Source organism: Emiliania huxleyi, assembly GCF_000372725.1.
Source record: "Emiliania huxleyi CCMP1516 unplaced genomic scaffold EMIHUscaffold_1, whole genome shotgun sequence".
In the NCBI taxonomy this organism is placed as follows: Eukaryota; Haptophyta; order Isochrysidales; family Noelaerhabdaceae; genus Emiliania; species Emiliania huxleyi.
Genome location: NW_005202428.1, coordinates 1,783,763 through 1,797,979, shown reverse-complemented (window position 1 = coordinate 1,797,979; position 14,217 = coordinate 1,783,763). Strand labels below are relative to the sequence as shown.

Sequence of the window (14,217 nt, the reverse complement as noted above, 5' to 3'; positions counted from 1 at the left end):
GTGAAGGAGTTGGGGCGGGTCGAGCTCGCGGGCCGGCTACCCGGGCTCGGCGTGGCGCGTCACCGCTGCCTGTTCCGCACGCGCGCTTTGTCGCGTCGAACTCTCGCTTCCCCGTCACCTCTTATGCCAACCAGCCTACCCGTTGATGCGCAGGTTCGGCGCGGGCGGCAACCTTCCGGGAAGTCCGGAGGGGTACCTGACGATGGGCGTCTTCTTTTCAAGAGAGCTCTTCGCTCAAGGCTTCATGATTGTGCCGCCGCCGAGCCCGCCCAATCATGTCCGGGTCTCGCTTGAGGACACGCTGGCCGCGTACGAGCTGGCGCCATGACTCACGTCCGTGCGGCCAATCGCGTCGTGTCCTAGTCGCATCGCTGTGGTTAGGTGCGTCGCTCGCCCACCCCGTGGTCGTCGCATCGCATCCCCGAGGCCATCTCATTTTTGTGAGCAGGCGCCCGACCTCAACGAGGCCAAGCTGACCGCGGCGCGCACGGAGGGGCTGAAGGCGGCGGAGGAGGCGGCGGCGGCGGCGGGCGTCCCGAGCACTCTCTGCACGACGCTCGTCTGCCCCAACGGCATGCTCGGCCCCAAGGTGTGGAAGATGGACGTGGTCGCTGGCTGCACCACCCTCGTGTTCGGCAGTTTGACGGCGCGCTCGCTTCGCGCTCGCTTCCCGTCCTCGTGAACTCACCCTCACTCACTTGTATTTGGGTGCAGGCGAAGCTCAACGGCACGCCGAATCTGCGTGTGATCAAGCAGGCCGCCGCCTTCGGTTGTGGGCAGCTCTCGCCCGCTCTATTTCTCAGTGTGGCGTTTTTTCGGTAGGACTGGGGGAGCGACCTCGCGTACGCCGCCGTGCAGAAGATGAGCGGTGAGGCGGCGGCCCGCATGACCCGCGGCGCGGTCTCCCTCGACCTCTCGAACCGCTACTTTGCCGTGGAGGAGACGTCGGTCGCAGAGCTCGTGGCGGCCGCGGGCCGCGGAGCCTACGGGCCGGAGGCTTTCGGGCAGTCCGCACTCGGGCCGGACCCCGACGAGAGCGATGTCGAGGCGGCGGCGGAGGCGGAAGAGCGCGACCTTGGGCTAGACGACCACACCTTCGAGCGGGACGAGGGCGGCGTCGTGCCGACCGAGGCGTCACTTTCGCCGCGATCGCCCGAGAGACCGGCCGACTGTCACTTCCCTTGCTCACGCCACCTTGCCGCCGCCAATGCAGGCTTCGATCCTCTACGCTGCCGTCCCCGCCGCCCCTTTCCCCGCAGCTGCCTCGCGCGGCCCCTCCACCTCAGCCGCCCCCGTCACCTTCGATTCCGTTGTCCCGTTCCACGCCGAGCCCTCCTTTGCCGCGTCTGCCTCGCTCCCCCCCCCTCCCTTGCCGGGCGCGCTGTTTGGCGTGGACTCGCGCTCCCTGCTTGACGAGCTCACGCTCCTCGCCTCTCCCGCGGGCCTCGCATCCGGCATCCTCGCCGCGTCGGGTTTCCTCGCCGCGCCCGGCGTGTCGGGCGACCTGGCCGCGCCGGGCATCCTCGCCGCGCCCGACCCGCTCGGCTCTGGCAACGGCGATTTTGCGGCGTGGGTCAACGCCCTCGATGGCGGCCTCTTCGAGGACGCGAGCGGCCCTGCAGGCCGCGACTCCAGCGACTACTTCGACTTCGAGGGGCTCGAGGCTCTGCTCAAAGCGCCGCGGCCCCTCAGCCTCGCCGAGCTGCTCGGGCGGTCGCACCTGACCGAAGAGGTCGAGGTGTACGGCGTCGAGGACGGCTACGAGGGTTCGTGGTTCTCATGCACGGTCCTGTCGGCCAACGACGTCATCTCGCTCGAGATGCTCGTGCGGTACGAGCATGCTCGCGCACGGGCACACGCGCCTCCGCCCCACCGCTACTTGTTTCGTAGGTACAATCAGTTTCGCGAGACCAACGGCGCTTCTCATGCGGCTGTCGGCCGAGAGGGAATCTGCTCTTATTCAATCAGTTTCGAATAGGCGACGTTTGGGAGGAGGTCGTGCCCCTCGAGCGCGTGCGGCCCGCGCCGCCACCCCTGCAGCTCATCAACTTCGCGTTCGCGGAGCGTCGGGCCACACCGCGGCGCCGCCACTCCCCTTCCGGTTCTTACCCGACCAGGTCCGCTGCAGGCGCCGCTCGAGCTCGCGCTCTTTGATGGGTGGTGGGAGGCGCTCTCTCGCGCCGCTCTCTCACGCGCCTCGCATCTCCATTTCTCGCCCACGTTGCTCTATGAGGGACCTCGCCGCCGCACAGGTGTACTGGGTCGGCGTCGAGGGCGAGCAACACACCGTGTGGGACCGGGAGCACTCGGCCCGAATCCGCTCAGTCTAGAATCTGCTCAGTCTAGACCGCTAATCACTGACGGTTTGCACTCCCTTGATTGTATAGATCTTCCACACGGTGCCCGTCTCGCAGCTGCGCCCGGGGATGCACTGGATGGCCGAGACGGACGAGTGGAATGCGCGCGAGTGGGACGTGCGCGAGGACGGCGCCACTGCTGAGGCGGCGCTCAAGGCGGCGCTCGAGGCGGCCCCTCTGTCTGGCGGTGGCGGGAGGCGTCGGCCGCCCCCCTGAGGGTGGCGCCTAGCTGCGAGTAGGCGACGCAGGCGTACGACGAGCCGCTCGCGGCTGCAGCGACGCAGGCGTACGGCGAGCCGGAGGAGGGGGGCGGGGAGGAGGAGGAGGGCGGCGTGGCCCCATCCGGCGGCTTGCAGCCCGTGGCAGAGGAGCCGGCGGAGCCACAGCCGGCGCGCGAGCTGCAGACCTCCGGCTGGGGAGAGGCGCCGACGCCGCTCCCGCCCACCGCCCTCCCGCTCCCCTTGTCGGCCCAGGTGGACGGCCCGCTGCACGGGCCTCTTCCCGCCGCGGGAGAGGCCGGGCCCGCGGCGACGCAGGCGGGCCCAGCTGGCGGGGAGGACGTCTGCGGCGGCGCCATTGACCTGACTGGCCTGGAGACGCAGGCGCTTGCACACACCCTCGCCCAGCCCCGGCCCAGCCTGTCCCTTCGGCCCCAGTCAGAGAGGGCTCGCACGCACTCGCGAGAGACGCCAAGTGCCGGCCCGCCTGCTCAGGAGGAGGAGGAGGATGCGGACGCGACCCAGCTCAAGGCGTGTGAGGAGGAGGAGGAGGAGGCGCCAGAGGAGGAGGCGCCAGAGCCGCCGCCTCCGCCTCAGGCCGAGGAGGACAAGGACGGCCCTCGCGATGCGTCGCAAGGCAGCAGCGCGCCCGAGAGGGCTGCCCTGCCCGGCACCGACACGCCGCAGAGCGTTGCGGCGACGCAGATGGCGGCCGAAGCGCACTCGCCACGACGCGGCCCCTCTGAGGCGCGCCTCTGCGGCTGTGAGTAGGTGTCGGAGCAGTTCGAAGACGAGAGCGAGGAGCCACTTGCATCTGCGGCGGCGCCTGGAGCGGCAGCGGGGCGGTCGCAACGCAAGCGAGGCGCTGCTGCCGCTGAGTCCGCCGAGCAGTCGTCGACCCACAAGGCCGCGGGTAGCGCCGCGCGCGAGGAGGTGCGCCCCACACCCCTCTCCTCCCTGCAGTCTCGTGCGCGCGTACTCACGTGGCGCCTTGCCCTTCGCCAACCCACGACAGGTCGCCCCGTGGGCCAAGCGGCCGAGGGCTGGCAAGGAGGGCGCAATCCAGGCCGCCTCCTCCGCCCCGCCCGCCCCTCCCGCCGAGCCTGCTGCCGAGGAGCCTGCTGCCGAGGAGCCGGCGAAGCCGGAGCGAACGCGGAAGCGCGCGCGAGAGAGCGGCGCGTCCCAGTCGGCTGCCGCGGGCGGGGCCGAGCAGCCGGAGGACGCTGCGCCGGACGGCGGCGGCGGTGGCGGCGGCGGCGGCGGCGGCGGCGGCGGCGGCGGCGGCGGCGGCGGTGCGGGGGAGCGGCGCGCGAGCGGGCGCCGCTCGTCGTCGGCTGGCGCCGCCGTCTCCTCCTCCACTGCCGCGGCGCCAAAGGCACAATCACAGCCGAGCGTCGCCTTCTCCGGCCTCCCCGAGGGCGAGCGGCTGGACGGCTTTCTCGCCACGGTCGCGTCGCTCGGCGGCAGCGTCGTCGAGGACGCCGCCGCCCTCTCGGCGCGCAGCGGCGGCGGCGGCGGCGTGGCGCGCTGCGATGGGCCGCCGAGCTGTGACTGTGATGTGACTGCCGGTCCGTAGGGTAGCACTGTGATGGTGGTGGAGCCGAGCCCGAACGTGTCGCGCACCATCAAGCTGCTCGTCGCCGTCTCCGTGTGCGACATCGTGACGCCCGAGTGGGTCGACGCGTGCCGCGCCGCCGACCAGTTCGTGCCGGTGGGCGCGTACTTGCTCGGCGAGTGCACTGTCTCGAGCAAGGCGCCGCGCGAGAGACAGAGCGGAGAGCGATGGGTGAGAGGGGGGGGGCGGGGGTCGAGAGGCGCGGCGCACGAGAGCGAAGAGCCGAGCGAGAGGGGAGCGCGCGAGAGAGAGCCGAGAGGATGCCCACAGATGCCTCCGAGGCGGGCCCACTCGGCCTTGACGCGCCAGCCCCCGCGACACCTCAGGGAGTCAAAGTCCCTTGGGACGCCGCCAAGGCGCGCACGCGCGCCGCCGCCGCGCCCTGCCTGCGCGGCCGCACCTTCTACATCACCAAGACCACCTCTCCGGACGCCGACAAGCTCAAAATCATCATCGAGAAGGCCTGGGAGCGGCCGGCCGGCGCGTCTCGGCTGTCCCCCTCCGCTGAGCGCGGCTGTGTGACTTGGCTCTAGGCGGGCGGCGCCACGGTCGACTCGCGTGCGGACCGGCGCGGGGCGACAGAGGAGGGCAGCTCTTCACAGCGTGCGCGCGTGAACAGGTGGAGACGCTGCCGACTACCGCGCCGCGCTCGCCGCTGGTGGTGGTCTGCACCGACAGGGACCGGCGCGAGCTGCAGCGTTTGCAGGCGTGTGCAGCGTTTCGCAGGGAGAGGAGTGCGGTCTGCCGAACCCTCACGCGCCCACCCTCGCCCCGCCTCAGGGAATGCGCAACGTCTCGGAGCTGCGTGACGCCGAGCTGCTCGCGTATCTGCTGCAGCAAAAGTACGGCTGAGCGAGCACTCGTGGAGCCTCGCGTGCACGAGTGCCACAGCTGGAAGGTGGGGAAACGTTTGTGCATGGTGTGCATGCAAATTGCAATGGCCAATGGCAATGCGCGTTCGGGGGAACGTACTTACTACTTTGCGTACTTGTCGTGGACACAGTCGCGGGAGGAGCAGCTACTGTGTTCAGGAACACAGCTGTGCGCATATGCTTGACAAATGACACATGTGGACTCTTGTGTGGAGACTAGAGAGCCGAAGAGGGGAGACAAAACTATATACGTATGAGAGAAGTTTCTCCGAGACCTCGGGAGAGGCCGGCTATTCACACCTCGGCAGTGTGGGCAGGGCAGGGCAGGGCAGTGTGGATTTCACACCCGGGGCAGGTAGGGGATTGGGCAGGGCAGGGCAGGGCAGTTGTGCGGCAGTATGCGGCAGGGCAGGACCACAAGCCTATACATCAGTGTGCAAAACTGTGCAGGCAAGCGAGTGCAAAGTGCAAGTGCGCGCTCGCGAGGCCGGTGCGCGGTGGCCGCGCGCGACCATTGACATCCCACACTCAGGCACACAGTGTGAGAGCGCGGGCCGCGGCATCGTCCATCGATGCGGGCCCGCGGGGGCCGGGGGCCGCGGCCCCCGCGCGCCCGGCCACGCAGACGCACACACCCTGCGAGCGGCCGACCACTAAAGTAGCGGAAGTTGGTTGCGAGAGCGGTCGTGGACATTTATTCGTGTTTAGCATGACTGACTCTACCATGACTGACACTCTGTACGATCATCACTCGCGCCAGCCACGCACGCGCTCGCGCACACTCATCAAGCCGCTCTCTCGACGTCTCGAGACCTCCGCGACACACTCGAGGCGACACACATCTATCTCACCTCTCTAGACTTATACAAGAGATGACGACTTATACGGCCTTACTGCGTCTCCGGGTTCAGCGCCGAAGCGACAAACTCGCTCGGCACCGGCGTCGGCGCAGGACACTTTGCCAGCGAGCGGAAGGCTTGCTCCTCGCTTAGTCTCTCGCTGCGCTTCGCGGCGTAGCGAGACACGGCCTCGAAGAGCGAGGCCTTAAGGGCGTCATCGCCGCCGGCGCGTTCGTACCTGGTAGCGGGAGTTGGGATGCGCGCAACAGTTCGCCACGGGGCGCTGTTCGGGGGGGGGGGGGGGGGGGATCGGGCGGGCGGCGAGGCACCAATACTGCCGGAAGCGCTCGTGCAGGAACACGAGCTCCTGCTTCTGCACAAACACCTCCTCGGGAGGCGGGCCGGAGCGGCTCGCGAGGCCGAGTGCCTCGCAAGTCTCGCCCGTCGGTGCGACCGGCCTCATGCACAAGACCTTGTACGTCTTGCCGGGCGGCCCGCGCATCTCTGTCCGCACTATCTCGTGCGGCAGCGGCCCGAGCCGGTCAACAAAGTACATCATGCCGTCCCTAGTGTGGACCTTGGTGGGGCGCTTGGCTGCCGCGGGGGTGGGATCGCCGCCGCTCGACGTGCCCGCGGACGGTTCGCCGCCTCCTGCCTCCGGCCACTCCCACTGCGACCGCCCGCTGGGGGTGTGGTGGTAGTAGAGGTGGCCCGTGGCGGGGTCGACGCCCGAGACCCACCCAGCGGGCAGCTGCGTGGCCGCGCTGGCGGGCCTTCGCGCCCGGCTCTGCTGCTGCTGCGGCGGCGGCGCCCCCTCCTCGTCGCGCCTCCTCTCCTCGCGCGCCCGCTTCTTTTCCTTGCGGTGCGTGCCCGAATGGTGGCCGCCCTTGGCAATCAGCTCGCGCACGCACTGCACAGCCACATTATCGGGCACGCCCGCCGGGATGAAGGGGCGCAGCACGTGCGCCGGGACCCAGCGGCCAGTGCCGTCCGGCGACCGCCGCACGCTGATTCGGCGTGTCGCCGCGAGGGGCGACACGAACGAATGTTGGCCGTCGAGAAGGCCGACGCGCGCGCCTTGCGAAGAGAGCTCGCTGTACGGCAGCTCGCCGACCACGTACATCCACGCCACGTGCGGATCGCCACGCCCGCGCGCCGTCCGCCAGCTCGGCATTATGTCGTCGAGGACCCCGACGCACGCGCCGTTCAGGGTGTTGTACTTCTTGTGGCGCAAGTGCACGTGCGTCGCCGGAGCCTCGATCACCTCGGTGGTGCCAAACTGGAAGTAGGCCGCGTCCTGCACGAGAAGCGTCGCGAGAGGGTCGCCGTCGTCCACGAAGAGGGTGACGTACAGCCGGTCCAGGACGACGACCATGCCGGGCAGCTGTGCATCCTTCCGGTCAAAAGAATTTTAGAACGCAAGGCGGTCGCACGACACGATTCACGGTCAAAAGAATTCCTCGATCCGTCTGGCACCACAAAAGGCACAGGAGACGGCGCCTTTTGGGTCGTCGAAGAGGCCGTCATACTCCTCCGGCCTCGCCCCCCCTTAGCCCTGGAGATCGGTGTGGTGTTGGTCAGCTGGCGTCGGTCAGTGGGCGTCGGTGCCACGCCAGGTGGGATGGAATGGCCAGGCAGCAGCGCCAAGAAGGTGCTCGTCTCTGGCTGCTTCGATCTCCTCCACTCCGGCCACGTCGAGTTCTTCCAAGAGGTGTGAGCCGCTCCACGACACGGCCACGCCTCTGCACCCACACCAAGAGGTGTGAGCCTCCGCAAGAGGTGTGAGCCGCTGCACGACGCGTGACGTAGGCGGCCACGCTTGGAGAGCTGTACGTCCGGATCGGAACGTCGGACAACGTGCAGGCGCTCAAGGGGCGCGCGCCGATGTACTCGGACGAGGAGCGCCTCTTCATGGTGCGCCAGATCAAGGGCGTGCACAATGCGGCCTTGTCGGTCGGCAGCGGCCGGTTCGACTTTGTGGAGGACGCGAAGGAGCTGCGGCCCGACATCTACTTTGTCAACGACGACGCGTCGCAGTTGGAGGAGCGGATGAGCCTCTTCGAGAAGGCGAGATTTAGCCGAGATCGGTCCGAGACATAGCCGAGACATAGCGAGAAGCGACGCCTCGTCAACGAGCAATGGTTGATGTCTGGCGGCAGGCGGGCCTCGACGTGCGCATCGTCGTCGCGCCGCGCAAGGCCGCGCCCGGCCTCGAGGAGCGATCGTCGACCTCGATGAAGGAGCGGCTGCGGGAGATGCTCGCGGCTGAGGATGCAGCCAAGCAGCAGCTGCCAATGGAGGCCTTCCACCGCTCGCTCCCGTGGCGCTTCTGCTTCTGCGGCGGCTGGATGGACCTCAAGTGGTGCAACGAGCTCTGGTCGGGCTGCGCCATCACCATCAACATTGCCTTCCACGAGGGCATCTGCCGCGACGAGTGCGGCCTCGCCACGTCGTCACGCAAGTGGGCGGCCAAGCTGTGGAACGGCGGCATGCCAAAGCACCTCGGGCCACTGCGAGCGGCGCAGTTCTTGTGGGGCGCCGAGAACTTCGACGCGGCGGCAACCGAGGAGCGGCTTTACTGGGCGGGCAGCCAGGACCACTGTGGCCTCCTGTTCTCAGGCGTCAACAAGCTGTGCTACGCTGGCGGCCGCCACTGGCCCCACACGGTGGTCTCTCTGTGCGACCCGGCCGACCCGAGGCAGGCGGCCATCTTCGCGTGGCTCGAGCGGGTGGTGCACATCGTCGACATCCCCTTCGTCTCCCGCCCGCCCGGGTACAACAGCCAGGAGGTGAACCGCTTGAAGGACCCGTCCGTGCCGCTCGCCGAGAAGGTGCGGATGGTGCGTACCCTCGCCGAGGCCTCCGAGCAGGCGTGGGAGGCGATCCTCGCCATGGACGCCGCCAAGCTCGGCAAGGCGCTCTCCGACACGATGGCGGCGTGGGAGGCGATGAAGCCGCGCACGCCCGTATCCGCTCCTTTCCATCGGTGCATCTCGGCGAATCCGGTGCTAGGCGATGCTGCCGTACACGACCGACCCGTATCGCGGCAAGGACGCGGCCAAGTCCGAGGAGTTGCGCGCTTTCGTCGCGCGGCACGGCTTCCCGCACACAGCGGGCTGCCTCTTCTCGGGCGCAGGTGGCGGCTTCCTGATGGTGGTGAGCGAGGCGTCCGTCGAGGGCGCGATGAAGATGAGGATCAACACGGACCCGGTCGTGCTGCCGTACGGCTCGAGCACGATCGAGGAGGCGCACAGCGCGCCCAGGGCGGGGCCGCCGCCGAGCAAGCCGCCGTGGGGCGTCGCCACCCCGTGGCATCTCGACGTCGACGGCCGGCCATTCCCCGACAAGGCGCCGGATGCCAGCCAACTTGCCACACAAATGTGGCGCAGCGCTTCCTTTGCCTGTTCTCGCGTAGTCGCCAATGCCAGGAGCTGTCTGCTTTTTGATAGCTGTGTTGAGGCTTGCAACAGTGACGCGAGGGTCGCCACCGTCGCGGCGGTGGCCGTGGCTTCGGTCGTCGGTGTGGCATTAGGGAGGGGTCTGAGATAAACTGGTGTCCCCTGTAGGTGATAGCGAGACGGAGAGCGACCACAAAATACGACCCGAGAGAGGATATAATTCAGAACGAGCTTCAGAGCGAGCAGAGACGAGAGAGAAGGTGTCACGACCGGACGGGACCGACTGTACTTTAGTCTTTACGCGCGCCGGGGCCGACACAATGTCTCACTTTGCGAACTCTGGGAAGACCTTCGCCGCCGTCGCACCCGCCTCTTCGTCTGGGAGCACGGGCGTGGTATTCCACTCGAGGAACTCGGCCCTATGTGAAATGGGAAGTGATTTTGTGCGATATTTTTTCCTTCATTCCCACCATGGCTCGGTGGAAGGGAGGGGAGGCGCGCAGGGCAGCATATGGTCGCCGGAAAGGGGCGGCTGCGGAGTCAGCGAGCAGTGCCGGCAGGAGGGGTGGCGTGGCGTCAGGAGGAGCGTGGTGAGGGAGCGGTCCGGGCGAGGGGCATCTTGACGCCAGGGAATGGCGCACCCGTGCCCAAGAAACACTCGAAAGCCTTCTTCGGACAGCCGGCGCGCATCTTCCACTCCATGACGTAGAAAGGCATGCTGAGCTGGAGGTACCCCACTGTCTGACGAGAGCCGACCGTCATCCGACGGAATAAAGAAAAACAGCGGCGGCGAATTTCACTGAAAGAATTTTACGATGAAAATCTCACAAAACAGGGGAACAACCGAAAAATAAATTACAACCCAAGATTCGCAAAAAATACCTGCACACACTCACATAAGAGCACACACCCACACTCACACACTTCCATTAGACAAAAAAAGACAAAGCAGATAACAGGGCCCCCACCTAAACCACTTCCCGCTCCGCCATGCCCGAGGGCGCTTGCGGCGCAACCGGCCGGATCGCCTCGCCCGTCGTGATCTCCACCTCAACGTCGATCTCCACCTTTGCGATCTCCACATCGCGCTTCGTGGCATCCGGAATGTCGCGTCGGCCGATGCCGTAATTCTGGCAGCAGAACTCGTTGACCTCCCAGCAGGCTATGGCGCCGGCGCACGGGTGGTGGCCAGATTGGCACAGTCCACCGCTGGCGCCGCAGAAGCAGCCGCAGTAGTAGTACAGGGAGAGGAGAATCAACGAGGCCAACAGCCCGATGCCAACGGTCACGAGGTTCAACACAATGGTCACGAGGTTCACAGGCGGCGGCGGCGGCGGCGGTGCGGCCGGAGGGAGCGGCGGAGCGAGGGGCGGGAAGGGCGGCGTCGCGGGGTACGCCTCGGCCGCCGCGCACGAGCCTGGGTCGACGATGCGGGCAAACGGCCTCGCGCCGCCGCGCTCCACGCTGCTTGCGTTGTAGCAGCGGGGGTCGATCCTCCTCGCCCCTGCCCACTCGGCGTCAGGCCCTTCCTGGATGAGGAACTGCCCCATCATGCCCAGGTCCTCGTGGTCGAGGATGTGACAGTGGAAGATCTGGCTCCCCGTGAACTTGTCCGTCTGCGAGCGGACCGTCAGAGAGTTGCGCGTGGGCAGCATGAGCGTGTCGTGCCAGTCGCCCGCGCGGAAGTAGTCGGCGAACGCGCCCGTCTTCTTCTCCTCGAAATTCGCGTGGATCGCCCCGCCCGAGTTGCCGTTGGGGATCGCTGCGGTGGCGTCCGCCAGGATGGGGTCGCCCTGTAGCTGGAACGGGTTCACGTGCAGGTGGAAGGCGTGGAAGTAGAGTCCATGCAGGTCGAGCTCGATTGGCTGTCCGACGGGCGGTTTCGCGTCCACAGAGTGCATGCCGTCGAAGTCCAGCGTGTTGCTGTAGCTGCTCTCGTTCGACTCGACGTAGTAGTTGGGAGGGAGGAGGCCCGAAATGTCGCTGTTCCCGACTTTCAACCCGAGCGTGACCCCGATCTTGGTATCGTCATGCATGGAGAAGGAGGTGCTCGGCTCGCGCTGCAGGTCAACCAGGTAGCACGGGCGGGCCACCTCGAATGTGGGCAGCACCTCGCACGACGGCGTCGCTGGCGCCGAGCCGTCGACCGTCGCGACGAGAGTCACGAGGTTTTGCGCCTCGCGGGTGTAGTGGTTGCCGCGGACGTTCGGCCCGGGGCCGTACAGCTTGGTCTCGCCCGTCAGCTGCAGCAAGTCACCTCCAAAGGGCACGTACGCATGAGTGATCAGCCTGTGCTTCCCTGGCTGGCAGCGAACCAGCCAGTCCGCGCGATTCCCGGGGCCCATGAAGCCCGTCTCGAAGTCGCGCGGCGCCGACTGCAGCGTGATTCCGTCCTTGGCGAGGAGCTTGTACTCGCACCCACCGCCCTCGATCGTGGGCATCACCACCTTGTCGACGGAGGAGTAGAGCATGCGGAACCGGTGCCACGTGTTGGCGACAATCTCCTTCTCCGGGTTGAAGGCGCCGTTCATAAGCACCATATTCGACTCGCCGAGGAACTTGTGTCGTTGCTCCGGGGTTCCTTCAGACAACCCGTCTGTGACAAGCCCTGGCGCCCACACGCCGACGCCCCCGCCGACTCCCTCCTGGCACTTGAGCTCGAGCTCATGCTGCTTGGCCGCCGGCACAGTCGCGTTTCGGTCGCCAACGGGACACGCGAGGAAGTCTCCCTCCGAGACTCCCGGCAGTGTATTGAAAAAGCCCGCCAGACTGCCCGCAAACCCGGGACCGCCACCGGGGTTTTTGCAGGTCTTCTTGCACTTGTTCTTCGTGGCCTCGGTGCAGGCGTCGCAGGTGCCGACCTTGCACTTGCAGACAAGCTCCCCGCTGCGGGCGATGTCATGATTGTTGATGAAGGTCACCGAGATCATCGACATGACGTGCTCCTCCATCTCTGCGACGACGGTGGGTAGGTCACCTGGCATGTCCTCGACGATGATCATGCCTGCAGCACCGCCGCCGGCCTGCAGCGCAGTCGAGCCGTGGTGGTGCGGGTGATACCAGAACGTGCCGCCCATGTGGTCTGCTGGGATGCTGTAGTTGAAGGTGTGGCTGCCGACAGAGCAAGACTTGGGATCGGTGCCCTCGTCGTACTCGGGACAGAGGGACGGGTCCGAGCCCTTGGGGTAGACCGACGTGAAGATCGAGTCGCCCGGCGCCTCGCCGGAGATGTGGAGGCCGTGGGTGTGGAGGCCGGTGATGTGCACGTCGTGGTACGTGTTGTTGAGGGATTGCGTGTTGGCCCACTCGAACCCCCTGTTCGATGCCGGAAGGTTGTTGAAAAGCGTGATCCGCATTTGGTCGCCAGGCTTCACCTTGATGGTAGGTCCGCCCACAGACAGCGTGCTCGCGTCCATGATGACGTTGCTGCAGGCTATGTCGGCTCCGAGAAAGTAAGAGCGAGAGTACTGGCTGGCTTTCACGTCGAGCTCCGAATCGTGAGCCACCAGCAGCACCTCACACAGCGTGATGTCGACCTCAGTTACGTGGTCACCCGGGTTTGCATCGTTGGCGTCCGAGATGACGGGCTGCTCCTGGGCTTTAGCGTTGAAGGGGATGAAGACGTTCTGTGCAGCCTGCGCCAGCGGCAGCAGCGCAAGCAGGCTGAGTAGCGCCATGCTGAAGTAGGAGACAGCAGCAAGTAGGCTGCCAGGAGGAACGATGGTCCTGGAAGGAGGAGTAATAACACGCTGAAGTCGGCGCGCGGCGCGCGGTTTTTTTTTTCTCCGAGCGTCTTCGAATTCTTCTGTCCCTCGTTGAGCAGTCTGTACGTTTATTGCTTGTTTTTCTTTAATTTTTCAATTCTTCTTTATCGTGTTCTGCCAGAGAGAGAGAGACCAGAGAGAGAGATTTGTTTTGTGTTTGTCTGCCAGAGAGAGATTTTTATTAACCAACAAGAAATCACGACTCTCTCTGTCAGTGCCAGGCCAGTAAAACAAAACTGCTTGGCCAGTAAAAAAGGAAGAAAGAAACAGGCAACCCAAGGGAGGAAACGAAAGAAAACAGACAACCCAAGGGAGGGATGGGAGGACGGCACGCCGCCACCACCAGGGATTTTAAGGATTAAGGAGAGGGATGGCATTAATTTTTAGTTGATGCTTTTCGGCACGGCTGAGCCCCCCCTCCCTCCCCCGCGCCCATTCCATGCCTGCCCTCCCCCGCCACGCGCCGTCCGAGCCCTCTCCGCTCTTGCACAGGAGGAAATTGGAATTAATCAGATGGGACATTGATGGAAGCAGGAAGCATCCATCCCGGCGGTGGTTCGAATCCACATGAGCCGATGGGTGATGGGCTGGAGGGCTGGGGTTCTGAGGCTCACCCATTTGAGGAAGTGAGGGACTGCTCCGCCCACCCGGATCCTGCTGAACAAGCTCCCCTTGTAGCTCGATCGGTCACGCCGCCATCACCGCCGACGCCTCCCAGAGAGGTGATGGAGAGGGGGGACGACACTGCTTCAGCAGCGTGCACCTCGATCCTGTACTGTGTTTGTAATATGACCCCCCCCCAATGAACACACCAGTGAGGGAGGGCGAGACGATCGAGGGGTCCCGTACCATGCGGAATCGACCCTATCCAGTGCTCAAGTGCTCGAGAGGGATGGGAGGACGCCCAGCCTCGCCCCCGCCCCCGCCCCTCCGAACCACCCGCCGCCCACCCATGCCAACTTCCGTCGCCCTCCCACCTTTCCGCCCTCCGCCTTCGTTCGCCATCCCCCATCTATGCGTTCCACCCCGTCCGCTCCCTCCCTCCCGCTTGGCGCCAATCCCGCCCTCCGCCCTCGCCCCCCCATCCCCGCCCTGGCTGGCCCGGCCGGCATCTCTTCAACATCACGCGCCAAGTGGGAGGGAGAAGTGGACGG

General features: G+C 66.3%; 4 protein-coding genes across 4 annotated transcripts in view; 2 read left to right on the top strand and 2 right to left on the bottom strand.

The window, feature by feature from the left end:
• EMIHUDRAFT_447497 (hypothetical protein) overlaps nt 1-5,095 on the top strand; it is a gene marked incomplete at its 5' end in the record, with an annotated part of 6,762 nt that extends 1,667 nt beyond the window's left edge. The window contains 16 exons of the mRNA XM_005794241.1: nt 154-283; nt 715-744; nt 823-1,119; nt 1,214-1,933; nt 2,129-2,157; nt 2,234-2,324; nt 2,388-2,474; nt 2,597-2,830; nt 3,173-3,265; nt 3,347-3,508; nt 3,591-4,070; nt 4,152-4,328; nt 4,517-4,651; nt 4,724-4,738; nt 4,810-4,929; nt 4,971-5,095. Coding sequence (XP_005794298.1) covers nt 154-283; nt 715-744; nt 823-1,119; nt 1,214-1,933; nt 2,129-2,157; nt 2,234-2,324; nt 2,388-2,474; nt 2,597-2,830; nt 3,173-3,265; nt 3,347-3,508; nt 3,591-4,070; nt 4,152-4,328; nt 4,517-4,651; nt 4,724-4,738; nt 4,810-4,929; nt 4,971-5,042 — 2,872 coding nt within the window. The 3' untranslated portion in view covers nt 5,043-5,095. The remainder of the gene's footprint in view (nt 1-153; nt 284-714; nt 745-822; nt 1,120-1,213; nt 1,934-2,128; nt 2,158-2,233; nt 2,325-2,387; nt 2,475-2,596; nt 2,831-3,172; nt 3,266-3,346; nt 3,509-3,590; nt 4,071-4,151; nt 4,329-4,516; nt 4,652-4,723; nt 4,739-4,809; nt 4,930-4,970) is intronic.
• A 2,427-nt stretch (nt 5,096-7,522) lies between these two features.
• EMIHUDRAFT_194435 (hypothetical protein) lies at nt 7,523-8,001 on the top strand (the record flags this gene model as incomplete). Its single annotated transcript, XM_005794240.1, has 2 exons — nt 7,523-7,612; nt 7,711-8,001. The coding sequence occupies 2 exons, from the start codon at nt 7,523-7,525 to the stop codon at nt 7,999-8,001; spliced, it is 381 nt and encodes a 126-aa protein (XP_005794297.1).
• Nucleotides 8,002-9,624: 1,623 nt separating this feature from the next.
• On the bottom strand, nt 9,625-10,016 carry EMIHUDRAFT_194433 (hypothetical protein; the record flags this gene model as incomplete). Its single annotated transcript, XM_005794239.1, has 2 exons — nt 9,625-9,718; nt 9,958-10,016. The coding sequence occupies 2 exons, from the start codon at nt 10,014-10,016 to the stop codon at nt 9,625-9,627; spliced, it is 153 nt and encodes a 50-aa protein (XP_005794296.1).
• A 99-nt stretch (nt 10,017-10,115) lies between these two features.
• On the bottom strand, nt 10,116-12,976 carry EMIHUDRAFT_461016 (hypothetical protein; the record flags this gene model as incomplete). Its single annotated transcript, XM_005794238.1, has 1 exon — nt 10,116-12,976. One exon carries the CDS (start codon nt 12,974-12,976, stop codon nt 10,268-10,270), a length of 2,709 nt encoding a protein of 902 aa, XP_005794295.1. The 3' UTR covers nt 10,116-10,267.
• Nucleotides 12,977-14,217: the final 1,241 nt, after the last annotated feature.